The sequence below is a fragment of the Dendrobates tinctorius genome, unplaced genomic scaffold (genome assembly GCF_039654945.1).
Source record: "Dendrobates tinctorius isolate UK_male_01 unplaced genomic scaffold, ASM3965494v1 ptg000321l, whole genome shotgun sequence".
Lineage (NCBI taxonomy): Eukaryota > Metazoa > Chordata > Amphibia > Anura > Dendrobatidae > Dendrobates > Dendrobates tinctorius.
In genome coordinates, this window is record NW_027361988.1 from 2,065,491 (window position 1) to 2,088,810 (window position 23,320).

At 46.0% G+C, this 23,320-nt stretch overlaps 1 protein-coding gene across 1 annotated transcript in view; it reads left to right on the forward strand.

The window, feature by feature from the left end:
• Positions 1-964: 964 nt before the first annotated feature.
• LOC141073963 (uncharacterized) overlaps positions 965-23,320 on the forward strand; it is a 34,115-nt gene continuing 11,759 nt past the window's right edge. The window contains exon 1 of the mRNA XM_073561493.1: positions 965-1,006. Within this exon, the coding sequence (XP_073417594.1) occupies positions 965-1,006 (42 nt within the window). The remainder of the gene's footprint in view (positions 1,007-23,320) is intronic.

Here is a 23,320-nt window from a genome sequence, read left to right on the forward strand (position 1 = left end):
GGAACTGAACTGGAGGCCAGAGCTCAGAGCAGAGAAATCACCAGCACCCTACAGGGCGTCGGCTGGCTTATATCCACTCAGAGATTCCGGATGTCCAATCGCAATCCACCTGTTCAGGTGACAGGTTTCTCCCATCCAAATCAGTTTCACCACCTCCTTTCACCAGCAGAGGGAGTTCATCGGACATCAAAGGTGAACGAGAAAATGAGCTCACAACAGCCATGTGTATCAGAATAGGGATGAGGGGACCATATATACCAGGATAGGGGATATTAAGTACAGAATTAGCCACATTTTTTGCTTCAATTTTTTTTCCCTAATTTCCTGTAAAACCTAGGTGTGTCTTATAGTCCAAAAAATACGGTATATATATTTTTTTTTTCTCAGTGAGCTCATTCCTCATGTTTGGCCTCATTAAAATAAAACCACTCATACTCCGCTGGCGTGCCGTCTCCACTTCAGTGGTCTTGAGACTCACTGTCCCGAGGCTTATGTGATGTTGTCACATCACACGAGCCCTGCACCCAATCAGCGGCAGCTTCACTGCTCCTTTGGACATATTGAACATGAACAGGAAGCCAGGGCTGCGGCTGTTCTCTGACGGCCTCATGATGCTTGATTTGTCCGAAGGTGGGGACAGTGACGTCAGCGCTGATTGGGCACAGGGCTCACATGAAGTAGAAACCTCAAGAGACCCCAAAAAGCAAGTACCGACAACCTTTTTTAACATCAAAAATCCCACACAAGGAAAAGTCATCATTATACCTAGAGTGTGAGAAATGAATTACAGGAAAATCGTATTTTGTTGACCTTCAAAAATAACTCAGACGAGGAGAACCTATATATATTATTCACAAATTGTACAAAAACATGATGTGCGTGGCGTGCGTTCAAGGATGGAATAATATATGGGAGTTTTATAGAATAAACCAAATACCATAGAATGAACAAAAACCATCAATTCATGAATTTCTTTTTTGGGGTGGAGGAGTTTATACCGTTCCAGGTATGGTAAAATTGATAAAGCAGTTTTATTCTTCGGGTCAGTACGATTACAGCAATACCTCATTTATATCATTTTTTATGTTTATACAATAAAAACTTTTATATAAAAATAATTATTTCTTCATCGCTTTTTTCTGAGAGCTATAACTTTTTTATTTTTCCGCTGATGACACTGTATGGGGGCTTTTTTTTGTGGGTCAAGATGACGTTTTCAGCGGTACCATGTTTATTTATTGATCACGTGTTTTTCCACTTTTTGTTTGGCGGTATGATGACAAAGCGTTGTTTTTTGTCTTTGCTTTTATGGTGTTCACTAAAGGGGTTACCTAGTGGAACAGTTTTATAGGTTGGGTCGTTATGAACGTGGCAATACCTAATATGTGTACTTTTACTGTTTAGATTTTTTTTAATTCAAATATTTATTTAATGTTAATAAAAAAGTCAATATTTATTCTATTATTTTTTATTTTTTTTATATTTTTACAATTAGTTACATGTTTTTTTTATATTTCATTCTATCTTTTACACTTTGTCCGAGTCATTTTTTGCAGGCTGATTGCTTCTATGGCAGGCAGACGAAGCAGCTTCCCCATGCTATAGAACAGGGGTGGGGAATCTTCTTTCTTCCAAGGGCCATTTGGATATTTATACCATCTTTCGGGGGCCATACTAGCTCCGCCCACAAAGTACATCCTGACTCTGGCACTGGTTTCATGACTTAATCTTTCATTGTATGCCCTTCAATGTTCAGTAGTGAACACTGTGTGTGTGTGCTAACAGAGCAAGGAGAAATTAATGAGCTTCTGGCAATCAAAATACAGCTCCCTGCCCAAGAATGCAGTCCCTGAGAATCTGCTCGGAGGCCTGATAAAAGGTCATCGAGGGCCGTAAATGGCCCTGGGGCCTGAGGTTCTCCACCCCTGCTATTGAAGCTGTCAGCGCTGCACTCAGTGCCCTGACACTGAGAGACTGCCTGACTTGCACTGCGCATGACCAGGAAGTTTTTTAGCTCTGGTCATGGCAACATCAGGTTACCATGGCAGTGATCGCGACCTCGCGTCACGTTGTAGGGTCTCCAATCCAAAGGCAGAGGGACTGTCAGACCTCTGCCTGCTCCTGGAATGCTGTGATCGTGTTCGATTGCAGTATTTCGGGGGTTAAAATGCCGGGAGCGGTCTGTAACTGCTCCTGGCACTTAGTGCTGGGTGTCAGCTGTGAGAATCAGCTGACACCTGGCCGCGATCGGCCGAACACCCTAACCCTAACCCTTTCCCTCTTACCCCCCCTTAGTTCGTATGATCCCTATTTTTGTGCTTCAGTTTTCCTTGGTTTTTCCTCTTCTCTAGGAGCCAAGTCCTATGTGATGCCCCATATCACCGACTCTATGGTCTCTGCGCTGACTGTAGGACTTGTAGCTGTTTAACATTTAATAATAATTCATTGGTTATAAAGAAGCTGTCCGGTTGAGTTATAGAATCATAGAATCATAGAATCATAGAATCGTAGAGTTGGAAGGGACCTCCTGGGCCATCTGGTCCAACCCCCTGCTCAAAGCAGGATTCGCTAAATCATCCCAGTCAGATGTCTGTCCAGCCTCTGTTTGAAGACTTCCATTGAAGGAGAACTTACCACTTCTCGTGGCAGCCTGTTCCACTCATTGATCACTCTAACTGTCAAAAAGTTTTTTCTAATATCTAATCTGTGTCTCTTCCCATTCAGTTTCATCCCATTGCTTCTAGTCTTTCCTTGTGCAAATGAGAATAAAGTTGATCCTTCTACAATGTGACATCCCTTTAGATATTTGTAGACAGCTATTAAGTCTCCTCTCAGTCTTCTCTTTTGCAAACTAAACATTCCCAAATCCTGCAACCTTTCCTCATAAGACAGGGTTTGCAGACCGGTCACCATTCTGGTCGCTCTTTTCTGAACTTGCTCCAGTTTGTTGATGTCTTTTTTAAAATGTGGTGCCCAAAACTGGACACAATATTCCAGATGAGGCCTGACCAAAGAGGAGTAGAGGGAAATAATGACTTCACGTGTTCTAGACTGTATGCTTCTGTTAATACATCCTAGAATTGCATTTGCCTTTTTTGCTGCTGCATCACACTGTTGACTCATATTCAGTCTGTGATCTATTAGTATACCCAAGTCTTTTTCACATGTGCTGTCACTTAGCCCTATTCCTCCCATTCTATATATGCTTTTTTCATTTTTATTGCCCAGATGTAGTACTTTGCATTTCTCCCTGTTAAAAACCATTCTGTTAGTTGCTGCCCACTTCTCCAGTTTATTTAAATCTTTTTGAATCCTCTCTCTCTCTTCTCTAGTATTAGCTATCCCTCCTAGCTTTGTGTCATCAGCAAATTTAATCAGTTTACCCTCAATTCCTTCATCTAAATCGTTGATAAAGATGTTGAACAATACAGGGCCCAGGACAGAGCCCTGTGGTACCCCACTTGAGACATTCTTCCAACTGGATGTGCAGCCATTTACGACCACTCTTTGGGTCCGATCACTAAGCCAGTTATGAATCCACCTAACAGTTGCCTTGTCCATTCCATACTTAGTCATTTTTTCAATAAGGATTGTATGAGAGACTTTGTCAAATGCTTTGCTGAAGTCAAGATATACTATATCTACAGCATTTCCTTGATCCACCCAATCAGTGATACCGTCATAGAAGGAAATTAAGTTAGTCTGACATGACTTATTAGTTACAAACCCATGCTGACTCTGTTTAATCACTTCATTCTTATCCAGGTATTGACATACATGTTGTTTAATAATTTGTTCAAAGATCTTTCCTGGTATAGAAGTCAGACTCACCGACCTATAGTTGCCTGGGTCCACCTTCTTCCCCTTTTTGAAGATAGGAACAACATTTGCTCTTCTCCAGTCTTCTGGCACTTCTCCTGTTCTCCAAGAATTTTCAAAGATTATGGAGAGGGGTTCAAAAATTTCTTCTGCTATCTCCTTCAGTACTCTGGGGTGTAATTCATCTGGACCTGGAGACTTGAATTCATTTAGGTTAGCTAAGTGTTTCCTCACTATCTTTCTGTTTATAGATATCCTGGATTCTTCTATTCCCTTAATAGGACAGTGAAGAACAGCTGAGGTTACATTTCCTTTCTGAGAGAAAACAGATGCAAAATAGGAATTTAAAAGTTCAGCCTTCTCAACATCCTGTCTTACCATTTCATCATTTTCATCCTGTAAAAATCCTATAGCATCTTTGACTTTTCTTTTACTTTTGACATATCCCCAAAATCCTTTATTATTGCTTTTGACATCTCTTGCAAGCCTCAGTTCATTTTCAGCTTTAGCTAATCTGATTTGTGCCCTGCAGGTTCTGCAGACAGCATTATATTCTTCTTTAGATATGCCTCCCTCTTTCCATTTTATAAACATTTTTTTCTTCCTTTTTAGCATGTGCTTAAGTTCTGTGTTCATCCATCCTGGTTTCCTTAAATGCTTCCTATTCTTCCCTCTTTTCGGAATTGTTAACAACTGTGCTTTGAGAATTTCATTTTTCAAGATTTCCCATCCTTCCTGGACATTTTTGTCTTTAAGGATATCCAGCCATTGGATCCCTCCAATTCTCTTTCTGAATCCCTTAAAATCTGCCTTTCTGAAATCTAACCTTGACGTCTGAGTCTTCACAGGTCTTCCACCTCTAGTAATCCAAAATTCTAAAATAGCATGGTCGCTACCTCCTAGGGTCCCAGCCACTTTTACCTCCTCAACCATTTCCTCCCTGTTTATAAGGATTAGATCCAAGGTAGCAGTTCCCCTTGTTTTCTCCCTTACCTTTTGGAAGATAAAGTTGTCAGCAAGAGAGGATAAGAATTTCCTTGACCTGTTAGTTTTGCCTGAGAGAGATTCCCAACAAATGTCTGGATAGTTGAAATCTCCCATGACAACTATGTCATATTTTTTGGAGAACTTGGCCATCTGATGCATAAAGAGTTCATCTATATCTTCGGCTTGCACAGGCGGCCTGTAGTAAATGCCTACAATGGTGTCCTTTCCATTGTTCTGTCCTTGTATTCTTACCCAAACAGTTTCCACAGAACTCCCAGTCTCTGAAGCTTCAATCTCTGTGCAGATATACGCGTTTCGAACATACAATGCGACACCCCCTCCTCGTTTATCAAGACTATTTCTTGCAAATAAGTTGTATCCTTCTAGTCTTGTATTCCAATCATGTGTATTGTCCCACCAAGTTTCAGTGATTCCAATTACATCATATTTCTGTTCCTGTGTTAGTAGTTCCAATTCTCCTTGTTTGTTGCCCATGCTTTGTGCATTAGTATAGAAACATTTTAGTTTGTGATTGGTTTCTCTTTCTCCATTATTTTTATTAATTAGATTCTTTCGTCTTTGTTCTTCCTTTCCACTTCTAATAGCAGAGTTCTCAATAGCATTTGTCAGGTGTATGGCTTTTTCTGGTCTTTTGCTTCCCTTCCCATGTTGTTCTAGTTTAAAGCTCTCCTTACAAGTGTAGCAAGGCGACTTCCAAATACATGCTTTCCAGTCTTCGTAAGGTGCACCCCATCTCTAGCAAGTAGTCCATCGTATAAGTAGTTCACTCCGTGATCCAGAAATCCAAATCGTTGCTGACGGCACCATCGACGTAGCCAGTTGTTCACCTGCAGAATCTTATTCCACCTCCTTGTTCCATGGCCATCCACTGGGAGGATGGAAGAGAAGACCACCTGCGCTCCCAGTTCTTTCACTTTCTTGCCTAAGTCTTCAAAGTCTCTGCAGATGATTTCCAGGTCGTTTCTTGCGGTGTCATTTGTCCCCACATGTAGTAGCAGGAATGGGTAGTCATCTGTAGGTCTGAAGAGTCCTGATATCCTGTCAGACACATCTTTAATTTTTGCACCTGGAAGACAGCACATTTCTCTTGTAGTTATATCCGGTCTGCAGATAGCGGCCTCTGTTCCTCTCAACAGGGAATCCCCCATGACCACCACTCTCCGTTTCTTCTTCACAACATTTTTCTTTCTCCATCCAGGAGGATTCTGAAGGCGTACAAGGTTACTGTTTGTTGGCAAAGTCTTATCCTGATGTATTTCTTCATCGTTTTCCTGCGTGAGAGCCTGGTACTGGTTCCTGAGCAGTATGGGTGCTGACTGCCTCCTGATCCTCCTGCTTCTCTGGGTCACATGTCTCCATTCCTCTGTTTCTTCAGGTGCACTTCGAATTTCTTCTCTTTCTGTAACATGAAGAGATAATTCTGCTCTGTCCAAGAACTCTTCACCTTCCTTAATGATCTTCAACGTAGCTAACCTCTCTTCGAGATTTTGCAACTTTTCCTCCAACAGGGACACAAGCTTGCATTTGTGGCATGTGAAGTTTGGCTTTTCCACTGGTAAATCTGTGAACATGTAGCAAGAAATGCAGCTCACCAAATGGCTCCTGGCCTCTTCCATCTTGAGATTTCTTAAAAACGATGAAAGATGAGCTAAATTTTCCTCTTTTCAGCTGCAACGGCCAAAACCCAGTGATCGTTGAGCTCGCGGAGACTCTTCACTTATCCCAGAAGGCACTGGGAATATGCAAATGATCCCCTCAAGACTCTTCCCCTGGTTTTCCAATTTCCTCTTTTCAGCTGCAACGGCCAAAACCCAGTGATCGTTGAGCTCGCGGAGACTCTTCACTTATCCCAGAAGGCACTGGGAATATGCAAATGATCCCCTCAAGACTCTTCCCCTGGTTTTCCAATTTCCTCTTTTCAGCTGCAACGGCCAAAACCCAGTGATCGTTGAGCTCGCGGAGACTCTTCACTTATCCCGGAAGGCACTTGGAATATGCAAATGATCTCCTCAAGACTCTTCCCCTGGTTTTCCGATTTCCTCTTTTCAGCTGCAACGGCCAAAACCCAGTGATCGTTGAGCTCGTGGAGACTCTTCACTTATCCCAGAAGGCACTGGGAATATGCAAATGATCCCCTCAAGACTCTTCCCCTGGTTTTATGAAACGAGCCGTGTCCTCCTGATTCTCCCCTTCTGAATTCAGAGCTGACAATGACAATTTTACTTGTCCCTTGTTTCTACGATATCTACAAGTTTTCCTTTTACCGCTACATGTTATTGATACATAAAAGTTTCAGGACTCGGAAACATTATTTCTGCAAATATAAAGATGCGTGATATTTTGTTAGGCCAATTGTCTGATACTTAGAGGAAGCTTAGCAGCAATTCCAATATCTAAGACATATCTAAACACTATTACAGATTACACACAGTCACAGAAATTGCATTATAAGCTGTGGCCCTCATTCAGTGACAGCTCTTTTTCTTGTCTCTTGTACTCCTGCACCGGGTCATCTCCTACAATGGTCCAACGTTATCTACAAGCATTGATGGATTCCATTGTCCTTGATCTCTTTTTTCCATAGGTGCAATATCTTGGTGAAATCTCTCACCGTGCTCATCGCTCACGACTTCACAGTTTGGTTGAAAAATGTCTTGATGCGAATGTAAGAAATGAATCTTTAAGGACATGTACAGCCAAGATCCTGACACAGTGCGGAAAATAAGTATTTGATACGCTGCCGATTTTGCAAGTTTTCCCTCCTACAAAGAATGGAGAAGTCTGTAATATTTATCACAGGTACACTTCAACGGTGACAGAAAATCTAAAAATAAAAAAAAAACAGAAAATCACATTGTATGATTTTAAAATAATGAAATTGCATGTTATTGCATGAAATAAGTATATGATCTCCGACCAACCACCAAGAATTCAGACTCTCACAGACCTGTTAGTTTTTCTTTAAAAAGCCCTTCTACTCTGCTGTGGCCTGTATTAATTGCAACCGGTTTGAACTTGTTGCCTGTATAAAAGACACCTTTCCAGATAATCAGTCACACGCCAACCTCTCCACCATGGCCAAGACCAAAGAGCTGTCTAAGGACACCAGGGACAATATTGTAGACCTACACAAGGCTGGGGTGGGCTGCAGCACAATAGGCAAGCAGCTTGGTGAGAAGGTAACAATTGTTGACAAAATTATTAGAAAATGGAATAAACACAAGCTGACTGTCAGTCTTCTTCGGTCTGGGGCTACATGCAAGATCTCGTCTTGTGGAGTAAGGAAGATTCTGAGAAAGGTCAGAAAGCCTAGAACTACATGGTAAGACTGGGTCAATGACCTGAAGAGAGCTGGGATCACAGGACCGGGCCTGCTCAGGGAGTGTGCATAGCTAATCAGCTACCTAGTGTTCACTGGTGGATACAGACTGACCTGCAGGTAGCCACCAGGTACCACTCCTGGGCAGAACCCGATATTGCAGCTGCAGACCCCAGGGTTCAGGTTCGCTGACACTGAATAGGGATATGTCTCTGTTCAGACTAGTAAGTTCTGGTACCTCTACAGAATGGTTACTGACACTGATTAGGGCAAGGTTAAGACACTCTGGTCTATGATACTGGAACAGGGTTTGGCCGAACACAGACCAGATGACAATGTTCAGGCACTGGCCACTCATGGACAAGCTTCAAGCACTGGCCGCTCCGGGAATGAGATTCAGGCCATGGCCTTTCTGGATCCAGGGGACTATGGATACAGGACTTGCTACACCGGAATGAGTTTCAGACACTGGCTGCTCTGGGACCAGGGGATGACGGATTCAGGACTGGCCACACTGAGGCAAGGAATACAGGTTTAGGACACTGGCCAAACCAGGACCAGGGGACCTCATAACTCACTAGTAGTACACCTTACTGACTAATGATTCTACACGTCGCATGGCGAATCCCTAAGGGAGAGGGAGTCTTTTATATAGGATGACTCCCAGCAATTAGCTGGAAGCCATCTTCCAGGTGTAGTAATTATACTAAATATCTCTGAGCAACAAGCTAAGAGTATTTAGTATATACTTGCTCTGCCCCTTTAAGAATGAGGGAGTGCGCGCATGTGTGTACTAGGTGCATCGCTTGGAGCTGCGGCGCTCACACAACCAGGAAGCAGAACGCTGGGGATTGTGCCGAGGGTCTGAGGCAGTGAGTAAGCTGGCGTCCCACCATGCAGCGGTGCCGGTAATAGAGCTACAAGCACACAATGCCATCATGGATTAAAATCTTTCCGGGCACGCAAGGTCCTGCTACTCACACCAGCCCATTAGAAGTTTGCCAATAGCCATCTGGATGATCCAGAGGAGGCAAGGGAGAATGTCACTTGGTCAGATAAGACCAAAATAGAACTTTTTGCTATCATCACCACCCGCCATGTTTGGAGGAAGAAGAAGGATGAGTGCAAATCAAAGAACACTGTCCCAACCATGAAGCACGGTGGGGGGAAACATCATACTTTAGGGGAGTCTTTCTGCAAAACAGACAAGATGACTTCACCGTATTTAAGGGAGGATGGATGGGTCAAGGATCGTGAGATTTTAGCCAAAAACCTCCTTCCCTCAGTTGGAACATAGAAAATGGGTCGTGACTGGGTCTTCCAGCATGGCAATGACCCAAAACACACAGCAAGAGGAACTAAGAAGCATTTCAAGGTCCTGGAGTGGCCTAGCCAGTCTCTAATCCTGAACCCAACAGAATATCTTTGGAGGGAGCTTAAAATCAATGTTGCCCAGCGACAGCCCTGAAACCTGAAGGATTAGGAGAAGATCTGTATGGAAGTATGGGCCAAAATCCCTGCTGCAGTGTGTGCAAACTTGGTCAAGAACTACAGGAAACGTCTGACCTCTGTAATTACAAACAAAGGTTTCTGTACCAAATATTAAAACAGTTATCCACTACCCGAATTCGTTTAATTTTGTATTCATTAATCTTACTATTATGTGCCAGTAATGGATCCATACTCTTATTATAGTAATATATGCCTTTATAAGGCAGATAGCCTCACTTGGTGTCAGATGCAGCTCTGATGTTTATCAATCACTTCTTGTCCCCCGGCGTACTGCGTTCTAATACTACAAGCTCCGCTATGCATTGCAGTGGCCTGTGAGCCAGCACTTAGCACGCCTTCTCCATTTTCCACACAAACTCCTCCCTGCCTCCTCACCATCACCATATATATACACACACACACTGTATATATGTATACATAGACATATGCATACACATTTCCTATTCTTTGGCATGTTTGTCACACATGTATCAGATCACCAAACAAATGTAAATATTAGCCAAAGATAACACAAAATGCAGTTTTTTAATGAAGATCTTTATTATATAGGGAAAAAGAAATCCAAACCTCCAGGGCCCTGTGTGAAAAAGTGATTGCCCCTAAACCTTATAACTGGTTGGGCCACTCTTAGCAGCAACAACTGCAATCAAGCGCTTGCAATAACTGGCAGTGAGTTTCTGGAAGAATTTTGGCCACTCATCTTAGTAGAATTTCCGAGCATGGACCGCCTTTTTAAGGTAATGACACAACAGCATCTCAATTGCATAGCTCCCAACCATCCCAGATTCAGCTGGACTGTCATGTCCCGTCTCAGCTGTTCTCCCAACCTCTATATTCCTCTCTCCGACATTTTCATTGCTCCTGTAGCTCCTCCTGCTTGGAGGGATTGGCTGCTTCTCTCTGCTAAGTGCATAAATTAGATTATATATTCACTTCATCTCCCTTCAGTGATTGGTCTCCCCAGGACTATGAGCTTCCATCTCAGTCTCCACAGGCTGCTGCTTTACCAGTGAGCCACAGCTCACAATGCTGGAGATGGGAGAATTTGGTCATATTGACCTCTATATTGCCGGCAATGAACTCAGAAGCAGAGTATACATATCCATAGCAATACATTGTGTATAAGAATGCTTTTTTATGGTGCCTGTATACTGAGGGGAAGAAAAATATATTTTTTTGTTCCTATAAAAGTATTAAAAATAATAAGCAATTACAAAAATGTATTTTTTAGCATTACACTCCCAGATCCCAAACCCACAGCCTCAACATTACTGACAGGCACTGTAAGCTGCTGAGCCACAAGCTCCAGTGAAGTGACTGCAGGATTGTGTGCACTTGATCCATATTCCAGGCTCTGACTACAGGCAGATTATTCAGATAGAAATACACTGCTGTGTACAATGGATGTTTCTGTATTCTAGGAGAATAAGAGATTTTTTCATCCTATAAAATTACTAATAATAATGAAAAACACTTGATAATGAAAAAAAATGTCATTGTTAGTTTTATTTAAAATAATAAGCATCACAAATCAGTGAATAACCCGGACATAGTTGTGCCAATATAACTGTAATGACCCGCAGAACACAGCGATCAGATTATTTACAGGAATCGGTAAATTACAGGAAAAACAAAATGTGTAATGCGGAGGACGCGTTCACACGTAGCGTAAATGCTGCGTTCTTTCTTCTGTAAATGTCTGACCCAGATGACGTAGTGACAATCCTCCCTGATTATTGTGCGTTTGCTGCGTTTCTTCTTTTTTGCATTTTCCCCCATATTTGATGTTTTTTGGCAGATATGAAGCCGCGTTTAACACTTGTTTATTAGTACAGAAAAGCTTTGATTCTGCGCTTATAAATGTGACGGCGGTTTTCTCTTCATACATTTTTTTTCTTAATACTTTTTTTTCAGAAGAAGCCTATAAAGGGAAAACGCATCAAAGCCCCAGAGGTCCGCAGGGTCTTCAGACCACAGAGAGCGCAGATTTCATGAGAACTGCGGCGCTATCAGACTCCAGCACTCAGTATCTTCCATGGTGTAACAGTCAGGATTCCTCTAGATTCTCGTCTCTCCGCCTGGTTACAGCTGTTCTTCCTTTCTCCCCTTTTCTTTCCTCGCCTTTCCCATTCCTTCTCTTCCCCTCCCGCCTCTTAAATGTTTTATATATAAGGTATTACATGTGTCCCGTAACCCCTTTCCCGACCTATCCGGTGCAGACCAATCTTTTTCATTTTCTTTCTATCCCTTTCATTTTTCCCTTTTCCCCATTTTCCTTAACCCCTTCATGACTGTACTAGTACGGCGCAGGTAGCTTCTCTCCCTTTGATGTCGGCTCCGGCGGTGAGCCCGCATCTTTCCCAGCACACGTCAGCTCAAGTGAGGTATTCTGCTACATACAGGAGATCTGGTCATCGCCTGTACGTAGCAGAGCCGACCGAGTTATGGCAACTTCTAGTCTGCCATGGAAACTATTGAAGCAGGCCAAAAGTAAAAAAAAGTTTTTAAAAATATATAAAAAATATAAAAGTTCAAATCCCCCCCTTTCACCCCACTCAAAATAAAACAATAGAAAAATCAAGCATACACAAATTTGGTATCGCCGCGTTCAGAATCGCCCGATCTATCAATAAAAAAAAGGAACAAACCGATCACTAGACGGCGTAGTGAGAAAAAAAGTAAAAATGCCGCGACATTGAATTAAAATGCAATAACGGATGATGAAAAGATCGTATCTGCACCAAAATGGGATCAATAAAAACATCAGCTCGGCGCGCAAACAATAAGCCCTCACCCAACCCAAAATCATGAAAAATGGAGACGCTACAGGCCTCAGAAAATGGCGCAATATTTTTTTCCCAACAAATTTTGGATTTTTTTTCACCACTTAAATACAAAACAACTGAGACCTGTTTGGTGTCTATGAACCTGTAATGACCTGGAGAATCATAAGGGCAGGGCAGTCTTAGCATTTGGGGAACATGGCAAAAAGAAAATCCAAAAAAAGTTGTGGAGCTGCACTGTTTTTGCAATTTCATCACACTTGGAATTTTTTTTCCCATTTTTGAGTACACGATATGGTAAAACCAATGATGTCGTTCATTGTAAATACACCCCTGTCCTCTGTATCTCCCCTCCTCATTGTAGAGTGTGAGCTCTCACCAGCAGGGGCGGCTGATTCTGCTTTAATTATTGTATCAATGTTGCTACTTATGACTTGTGTTTTGAAACTGTTAGGCTGTGTGCACACGCTGCGGATATCTAGCAGATCCGCAGCGGATTTTTCCACGCAGAAACGCTGCATATCCGCATTGTGATGTACAGTAGCATTAAAATCAATGAAAAAAAAAACCGCTGTGCAGACGGTGCGGATTTTTCCACGCGGTTTTCCTGCGGTACAAAATCCACAGCATGTTACTTCTTTTGTGCGGTTTTCCACCTCCCCAGTCTCCAAATCCGCAGGGGGTAAACCACAGCGGAAAACCGCACAAAAACCGCATTAAAAATGGAAGAAATCTGCAGGAAAAATGCAGGTCATTTGTCCTGCGGATTTCTTCCATTCTGTGCGGAAAAATCTGCAGGGCCAAAATGTACGTGTGCACTCAGCCTTAGGCTGTGTGCACACGCTGTGGATTCTACTGCGGTGTACAGTAACATTATTCCCTATGGAAAATGGAAACCGCAGTGCAGACGCTGCGGAATTTTCCGCGTGGATTATCTGCGGTTTCTAAACCGCAGAAGTCAATTCTTTCTGCGGATTCCTATCTCCTCCATTGTGGAGATGGTAAAACCGCAGGGCAAAACTGCAGGATAATCCGCAGCAGATTCCACAGTGTGTGCATGTACCCTTAAACTGTAAAGCGCTGCTGAATATGTTGGCGCTATATAAATAAAGATTATTATTATTCCAAAGCTCAACTTGTCCCGCAACAAACAAGCCCTCACATGGCCATACTGACGGAAACATAAAAAGTTATGGCTGTGGGAAGAAGGGGGGCGAAAAACAGAAACGCAAAAACGAAAGAGGGCAAGGTCTCCAAGGGGTTAACAAACCCTATTTTTCCTTCCCCATTCTCCTCCTTAACCCTTTCACCCCTTTATTCTGCCTCTCTCTTTCATGACTTTACATTTCTCTTTTTTGCTGTTGTTTGGTTCTTGTCTGTATTACTGGGTATTTATAATCTGTCTCCCCTTTTTCTTTACCCCATTTATGTAAATAAATCCTTAATAAAAACTACTTTACCATAAAAGGCACCTGCTGTGCGCCCAAGGCACGCGGCTGATCTGTGCCGATTTGGGGCTTTTCTCTCTCTAATAAAATCGCAGGTAAAAAACTGCAGAAACTTTATTAAGTGCAGAATCAAAGCTTTTCTGTCCTCTAAAAAGCGCAATAAAAACGCGGCTTCACATCTGCACCAAGAACGCATCAAATAACGGGGAGAAGATCGTTATTGGAGATGGTGCGGATCCTGCAGAAAACAAAAAACACCGTATTTCTGCAGTGTGTGAACACGGCCTTACAGACACAAATAAGCCGGATGTCGTATAGTGACGCTACATAAAGAGGAGAACGTTCTGGAGGCTCCGACTGTGAATGACGGCACAAAAAATAATCCCCAGGTCCCACGCACGCTGGACCAGAGAGCCATGAATCCACCTGCTCATCTCTAGTCCCAACTGTCCCGGATACAGCGGACAGTCCCAGAATTGGGTCTACGCCCTGCAGTCTCAGGCGTCTGCTGAATTTCCCTCACTACCAGCGTCCCTCTGACAACTCCTCCTGCCGGGGGAGAAAGCAGTGGTAAATGGCCGTGGATTAGGGTGAGGCCAAAGTTTGCTGCTATGTGCGCCGCATGCTCTGTGCCTCTATCTGTGCTTCAAAAGTTGTGAGGTGTGCACAGTTACTTGGTGTAACATTGGTGGATGTGGACCCACTGCACCATCGGCCAGGCTTACCCTAGAGAGGTGTAACTGGGTGTCCACCAGGTCTTCACTAGAGCTACTGGTGGAGAGGATAGGCTGGACAGCCGGTAGACACCAGGAACTACTCCAGGGTAGTCCCCAAGACTACCTCAGCTGATAGGTGGGTCAGAGACACAAGTGTGAGGTACAACAGGCAAAGTGAACTGCCTAGGAACCAACATCCAGCAGAGAGCGGACGGTGGAGCTGCCTAATATAGGACCTGCCTGCACGGGATAGGCTGGGGAACCTAATCTGTGAAGGACACAGCAGGGTTACATTCCTGCAGAGACTGGCCAATCCCCCCAAGGCTAAATGGAAGCAACATGCTGAGAAGCTGCAGTGACCATAGTGAGTAGGGAGGCGCTGAGAGGGCATGTGAGGGACCACCATAACACCTGGTTAGGAGACCACTCAGATGTCCCTGAGCTGAACCCCACACTGCACCTCGGAACACATGTAATATTATCTTCACACCAAGTGGTAAAGAAATCAGTGACACCTGTAAGATAAAAATGCCCATTACACCCTTAGATGACTTCCCTGATGGGTACAGTGTCTGAAATGGGGTCACGTTAGGGGGTCGTATGTTGTCCACAAACATCAGGGGCTTTACAACTGGCCCCACAAGGGAGGACTGCAAAATTACTGCTCCAAAAGCAAAACAGTGACTCTCCCCATTGGAGCCCGGCCGTGTGCAGTCATTCCTGGCCTCAGGTTTGGGAGACATTTCTGTGTAAATTGTGGCTCCATTTTACTCTGTGAAATAGAAAAATTTGATTCTAAAACATTTCACCTCGACACACAGTGCTCCGCTCCGTACACCTCATACACACAGGGCTCCGCTCCGTACACCTCTTACACACGCGGCTCCGCTCCGTACACCTCGTACACACGCGGCTCCGCTCCGTACACCTCGTACACACGCGGCTCCGCTCCGTACACCTCGTACACACAGGGCTCCGCTCCGTACACCTCGTACACACGCGGCTCTGCTCCGTACACCTCGTACACACAGGGCTCCGCTCCGTACATCTCGTACACACGCGGCTCTGCTCCGTACACCTCGTACACACACGGCTCCGCTCCGTACACCTCGTACACACACGGCTCCGCTCCGTACACCTCATACACACGCGGCTCTGCTCCGTACAACTCGTACACACAGGGCTCCGCTCCGTACATCTCGTACACACGTGGCTCCGCTCCGTACACCTCGTACACACAGGGCTCCGCTCTGTACAGCTCATACACACGGCTCCACTTCATACACACACGGCTCCACTCCGTACACCTCGTACACACGCGGCTCCGCTCCGTACACACAGGGCTCCGCTCCGTACACCTCGTACACACAGGGCTCCGCTCTGTACAGCTCATACACACGGCTCCGCTCCGTACACCTCGTACACACGCGGCTCCGCTCCGTACACCTCGTACACACGCGGCTCCGCTCCGTACACCTCGTACACACGCGGCTCCGCTCCGTACACCTCGTACACACAGGGCTCCGCTCCGTACACCTCGTACACACACGGCTCCGCTCCGTACACCTCGTACACACAGGGCTCCGCTCTGTACAGCTCATACACACGGCTCCGCTCCGTACACCTCGTACACACAGGGCTCCGCTCTGTACAGCTCATACACACGGCTCCGCTCCGTACAACTCGTACACACACGGCTCCGCTCCGTACACACGCGGCTCCGCTCCGTACACCTCGTACACATGCGGCTCCGCTCCGTACACCTCGTACACATGCGGCTCCGCTCCGTACACCTCGTACACACGCGGCTCCGCTCCGTACACCTCGTACACACACGGCTCCGCTCCGTACACCTCGTACACACGCGGCTCCGCTCCGCACACCTCGTACACACGCGGCTCCGCTCCGTACACCTCGTACACACGCGGCTCCGCTCCGTACACCTCGTACACACGCGGCTCCGCTCCGTACACCTCGTACACACGGCTCTGCTACATCCACCCTGTAAACCCCTCCTGACCCCACACAGAAACTTCCCCTCATCCAGCACCATGACAACCAGCACAGCAGAGCCCTGCCCACACTGAGGCCCCTGATCATGTGACCCCTGACTCCTCCCCTCCTGTGACCTCATCACAGGTCCTGTGCGCACAGAGCAGCCATATATGTGGAGTGCGGCTCTGCAGGTTAGTGATGGGCAGTCCGCTCTTCTGGCTCCTTTCCCCACTTTTCTCCCTCCTGTCCCTTCACTATAAAGCCTGGGCCTCATTATACAGCTGTACAGGGGTCTAGTGAAGGCTTTTTAGCTCTTTCCTCAGACTGTAGCTCCTGGGCACAGGCCCTCACTCCTGTCCCTTCACTATAAAGCCTGGGCCTCATTATACAGCTGTACAGGGGTCTAGTGAAGGCTTTTTAGCCCTTACCTCAGACTGTAGATCCTTGGCACAGGCCCTCACTCCTTCCCTTCACTATAAAGCCTGAGCCTCATTATACAGCTGTACAGGGGTCTAGTGAAGGCTTTTTAGCCCTTTCCTCAGACTGTAGCTCCTGGGAACAAGCCCTCATGCCTGTCCCTTCACTATAAAGCCTGGGCCTCATTATACAGCTGTACAGGGGTCTAGTGAAGGCTTTTTAGCCCTTTCCTCAGTCTGTAGCTCCTGGGCACAGGCCCTCATGCCTGGGCCTCATTATACAGCTGTACAGGGGTCTAGTGAAGGCTTTTTAGCTCTTAAATCAGACTGTAGCTCCTGGGAACAGGCCCTCACTCCTGTCCCTTCACTATAAAGCCTGGGCCTCATTATACAGCTGTACAGGGGTCTAGTGAAGGCTTTTTAGCCCTTTCCTCAGACTGTAGCTCCTGGGAACAGGCCCTCACTCCTGTCCCTTCACTATAAAGCCTGGGCCTCATTATACAGCTGTACAGGGGTCTAGTGAAGGCTTTTTAGCCCTTTCCTCAGTCTGTAGCTCCTGGGCACAGGCCCTCATGCCTGTCCCTTCACTATAAAGCCTGGGCCTCATTATACAGCTGTACAGGGGTCTAGTGAAGGCTTTTTAGCTCTTAAATCAGACTGTAGCTCCTGGGAACAGGCCCTCACTCCTGTCCCTTCACTATAAAGCCTGGGCCTCATTATACAGCTGTACAGGGGTCTAGTGAAGGCTTTTTAGCCCTTTCCTCAGACTGTAGCTCCTGGGAACAGGCCCTCACTCCTGTCCCTTCACTATAAAGCCTGGGCCTCATTATACAGCTGTACAGGGGTCTAGTGAAGGCTTTTTAGCCCTTTCCTCAGTCTGTAGCTCCTGGGCACAGGCCCTCACTCCTGTCCCTTCACTATAAAGCCTGGGCCTCATTATACAGCTGTACAGGGGTCTAGTGAAGGCTTTTTAGCCCTTTCCTCAAACTGTAGATTCTTGGCACAGGCCCTCACTCCTTCCCTTCACTATAAAGCCTGGGCCTCATTATACAGCTGTACAGGGGTCTAGTGAAGGCTTTTTAGCCCTTTCCTCAGACTGTAGCTCCTGGGAACAGGCCCTCACTCCTTTCCCTTCACTATAAAGCCTGGGCCTCATTATACAGCTGTACAGGGGTCTAGTGAAGGCTTTTTAGCCCTTTCCTCAGACTGTAGCTCCTGGGAACAGGCCCTCACTCCTGTCCCTTCACTATAAAGCCTGGGCCTCATTATACAGCTGTACAGGGGTCTAGTGAAGGCTTTTTAGCCCATTCCTCAGACTGTAGCTCCTGGGAACAGGCCCTCACTCCTGTCCCTTCACTATAAAGCCTGGGCCTCATTATACAGCTGTACAGGGGTCTAGTGAAGGCTTTTTAGCCCTTACCTCAGACTGTAGATCCTTGGCACAGGCCCTCACTCCTTCCCTTCACTATAAAGCCTGAGCCTCATTATACAGCTGTACAGGGGTCTAGTGAAGGCTTTTTAGCCCTTTCCTCAGACTGTAGCTCCTGGGAACAGGCCCTCACTCCTGTCCCTTCACTATAAAGCCTGGGCCTCATTATACAGCTGTACAGGGGTCTAGTGAAGGCTTTTTAGCCCTTTCCTCAGTCTGTAGCTCCTGGGCACAGGCCCTCACGCCTGTCCCTTCACTATAAAGCCTGGGCCTCATTATACAGCTGTACAGGGGTCTAGTGAAGGCTTTTTAGCCCTTTCCTCAGACTGTAGCTCCTGGGAACAGGCCCTAACTCCTGTCCCTTCACTATAAAGCCTGGGCCTCATTAAACAGCTGTACAGGGGTCTAGTGAAGGCTTTTTAGCCCTTTCCTCAGACTGTAGCTCCTGGGAACAGGCCCTAACTCCTGTCCCTTCACTATAAAGCCTGGGCCTCATTATACAGCTGTACAGGGGTCTAGTGAAGGCTTTTTAGCCCTTAACTCAGACTGTAGCTCCTGGGAACAGGCCCTCACTCCTTTCCATTCACTATAAAGCCTGGGCCTCATTATACAGCTGTACAGGGGTCTAGTGAAGGCTTTTTAGCCCTTTCCTCAGACTGTAGCTCCTGGGAACAGGCCCTAACTCCTGTCCCTTCACTATAAAGCCTGGGCCTCATTAAACAGCTGTACAGGGGTCTAGTGAAGGCTTTTTACCCTTTCCTCAGACTGTAGCTCCTGGGAACAGGCCCTCACAACTGTCCCTTCACTATAAAGCCTGGGCCTCATTATACAGCTGTACAGGGGTCTAGTGAAGGCTTTTTAGCCCTTAACTCAGACTGTAGCTCCTGGGAACAGGCCCTCACTCCTTTCCGTTCACTATAAAGCCTGGGCCTCATTATACAGCTGTACAGGGGTCTAGTGAAGGCTTTTTAGCCCTTTACTCAGACTGTAGCTCCTGGGAACAGGCCCTCACTCCTGTCCCTTCACTATAAAGCCTGGGCCTCATTATACAGCTGTACAGGGGTCTAGTGAAGGCTTTTTAGCCCTTTCCTCAGACTGTAGATCCTTGGCACAGGCCCTCACTCCTTCCCTTCACTATAAAGCCTGGGCCTCATTATACAGCTGTACAGGGGTCTAGTGAAGGCTTTTTAGCCCTTTCCTCAGACTGTAGCTCCTGGGCACAGGCCCTCACTCCTGTCCCTTCACTATAAAGCCTGGGCCTCATTATACAGCTGTACAGGGGTCTAGTGAAGGCTTTTTAGCCCTTTCCTCAGTCTGTAGCTCCTGGGCACAGGCCCTCACTCCTGTCCCTTGACTATAAAGCCTGGGCCTCATTATACAGCTGTACAGGGGTCTAGTGAAGGCTTTTTAGCCCTTTCCTCAGTCTGTAGCTCCTGGGCACAGGCCCTCACTCCTGTCCCTTCACTATAAAGCCTTGGCCTCATTATACAGCTGTACAGGGGTCTAGTGAAGGCTTTTTAGCCCTTTCCTCAGACTGTAGCTCCTGGGCACAGGCCCTCACTCCTGTCCCTTCACTATAAAGCCTGGGCCTCATTATACAGCTGTACAGGGGTCTAGTGAAGGCTTTTTAGCCCTTTCCTCAGTCTGTAGCTCCTGGGCACAGGCCCTCACTCCTGTCCCTTCACTATAAAGCCTGGGCCTCATTATACAGCTGTACAGGGGTCTAGTGAAGGCTTTTTAGCTCTTTCCTCAGACTATAGCTCCTGGGAACAGGCCCTCACTCCTTTCCCGTCACTATAAAGCCTGGGCCTCATTATACAGCTGTACAGGGGTCTAGTGAAGGCTTTTTAGCCCTTTCCTCAGACTGTAGCTCCTGGGAACAGGCCCTCACTCCTGTCCCTTCACTATAAAGCCTGGGCCTCATTATACAGCTGTACAGGGGTCTAGTGAAGGCTTTTTAGCCCTTTCCTCAGACTGTAGCTGCTGGGCACAGGCCCTCACTCCTGTCCCTTCACTATAAAGCTTGGGCCTCATTATACAGCTGTACAGGGGTCTAGAGAAGGCTTTTTAGCCCTTTCCTCAGACTGTAGGTCCTGGGATCAGGCCCTCACTCCTGTCCCTTCACTATAAAGCCTGGGCCTCATTATACTGCTGTACAGGGGTCTAGTGAAGACTTTTTAGCCTTTTCCTCAGACTGTAGCTCCTGGGATCAGGCCCTCACTCCTGTCCCTTCACTATAAAGCCTGGGCCTCATTATACAGCTTTACAGGGGACTAGTGAAGGCTTTTTAGCCCTTTCCTCAGACTGTAGCTCCTGGGCACAGGCCCTCACTCCTGTCCCTTCACTATAAAGCCTGGGCCTCATTATACAGCTTTACAGGGGACTAGTGAAGGCTTTTTAGCCCTTTCCTCAGACTGTAGCTCCTGGGAACAGGCCCTCACTCCTGTCCCTTCACTATAAAGCCTGGGCCTCATTATACAGCTGTACAGGGGTCTAGTGAAGGCATTTTAGCCCTTTCCTCAGACTGTAGCTCCTGGTCACCATGTGATCTCACCATAACCCTAACATGCTAATTAAGGTGTGAAATCTTGGTCAAAATTATCTCAGTACACAAATGTCCAAGGGTGCCCAAAGTTTTGCATGCCCTTTCTCCTTTTTGCAATTATGAAATTGTAATAAATGTGTGTCTCTCTCTCATATATATATATATATATATATATATATATATATATATATATATATATTTATTATTATTTTAGCCTAACATACAAAGGCCATGTGTCATCTTAGAGGTTCGGCCTTTTGGAGATAATTTCATCTTCATCTTACTACTGCTCACAATAACGGTCATTTTGACCTGGGGCGCCCACACTTTTACATGCCGCTGTCAATGCTTCATCCTGCTGGTGCTCAATATTTAATAGGGTCTTACTATTAAACTTAATGAAAAGTTTGGTTAATTCCTTTGAGCTGTTATTACTAGAGATGAGCGAATATCGTCGGAGAAGTTGTTATTGGCTAATATCGCTTACCGAATAGCTGCATCGGGACCCCGGATCCCTGGAGCGCTCCCGATAATCAGCTGCATGTGTCGCCCTCCATGCAGGTGCTGTGACTATCACACAGCGCGACACACGCAGCTGATTATCGGGAGCGCTCCAGCACACTGAGTCCTGCACACACTGAGGCCCCTGATCATGTGACCCCTGACTCCTCCCCTCCTGTGACCTCATCACAGGTCCTGTGCACAGAGCGGTCATATATGAGGTGGACAGTCCTGGATCTTCTGCTTTCTGGGCCGGTTCCTCCTGTGAGTCCTATTAACCCTTTCGCTCCCTCTATTCTTTCTGACAGGACAGTATCTGAATTCGGATAGTGTGACAGGAATATAAGCAATGTGGAAGGAAAAAATGACAATTTTACTTTTTTTCTCACAAAAATGTGACTTTAGCCCCAAAATTGGCAGCGTAACAAATCCTTATTTTCCCCACTGTAGTTTGTAGACTCCATATACAGATCCCTTAAGTGTGAAAAGAGCTGAATTCCCCACTTAAGTTATTGTATTTTGGAAATTGTCCCCACTGGGAATTTATCTCCAGGTAAAGGCACAATTGTGTCTCCATGGGGGTTGTGCTCACAGCCCAACATCGTGTGGCCTCCAAAGAAATGCCACCCCGCACCATTACTGACCACTGCCAAACCGGTCATGCTGAAGGATGTTGCAGGCAGCAGATCGCTCTCCACGGCGTCTCCAGACTCTGTCACGGCTGTCACATGTGCTCAGTGTGAACCTGCTTCCATCTGTGAAGAGCACAGGGCGCCAGTGGTGAATTTGCCAATCCTGGTGTTCTGTGACAAATGCCAAGCGTCCTGTACGGTGTTGGGCTGTGAGCACAACCCCCATCTGTGGACGTCGGGCCCTCAGACCATCCTCATGGAGTCAGTTTGTAACCGTTTGTGCACATACATACACATTTGTGGCCTGCTGGAGATCATTTTGCAGGTCTCTGGCAGTGCTCCTCCTGTTCCTCCTTGCATAAAGGTGGAGGTAGCGGTCCTTGCTGCTGGGTTGTTGCCCTCATACGGCCCCCTCCACATCTCCTGGTGTACCGGCCTGTCGCCTGGTAGCACCTCCAGCCTCTGGACACTACGCTGACTGACACAGCAAACTTGCTTGCCACAGCTCGCATTGATGTGCCATCCTGGATGAGCTGCACTACCTGAGCCACTTGTGTGGGTTGTAGAGTCCGTCTCATGTTACCACAAGTGTGAAAGCACAACCAACATTCAAAAGTGACCAAAACATCAGCCAGACGCATTGGTACTGAGATGTGGTCTGTGGTCCCCACCTGCTGAACCACTCCTTTATTGAGGGTGTCTTGATAATTGCCAATAATTTCCATCTGTTGTCTATTCCATTTGCACAGCAGCATGTGAAATTGATTGTCAGTCAGTGTTGCTTCCTAAGTGGACAGTTTGATTTCACAGAAGTTTGATTTACTTGGAGTTATATTCTGTTGTTTAAGTGTTCCCTTTATTTTTTTGAACAGTGTATATAGATAGTTTTTCTTTACGTTGGATGGTCCAATTCCAGCTATTGCTGTGGGATCTGTGATTTCTATCTACTCCACTGTGTACAGGATAATAGAGTATAATAAAGTAGTTATGGACGTGACGTAACTAACATTGTGCAGTGACTCTGCTTTCCATATAGTGATGGATATTTCTTGTTGCTGAAACTGTGATATTTTTTCCACTTTAAGCCTTTTTTAAACCCCTCTGATCAGTGCGATCATACAACATACAAGCCTCTGATGGCTCCGGTGATGCCCTGTACTACTGTAGTGCCGTGTATCATCACTGCCTGTCAGTGTA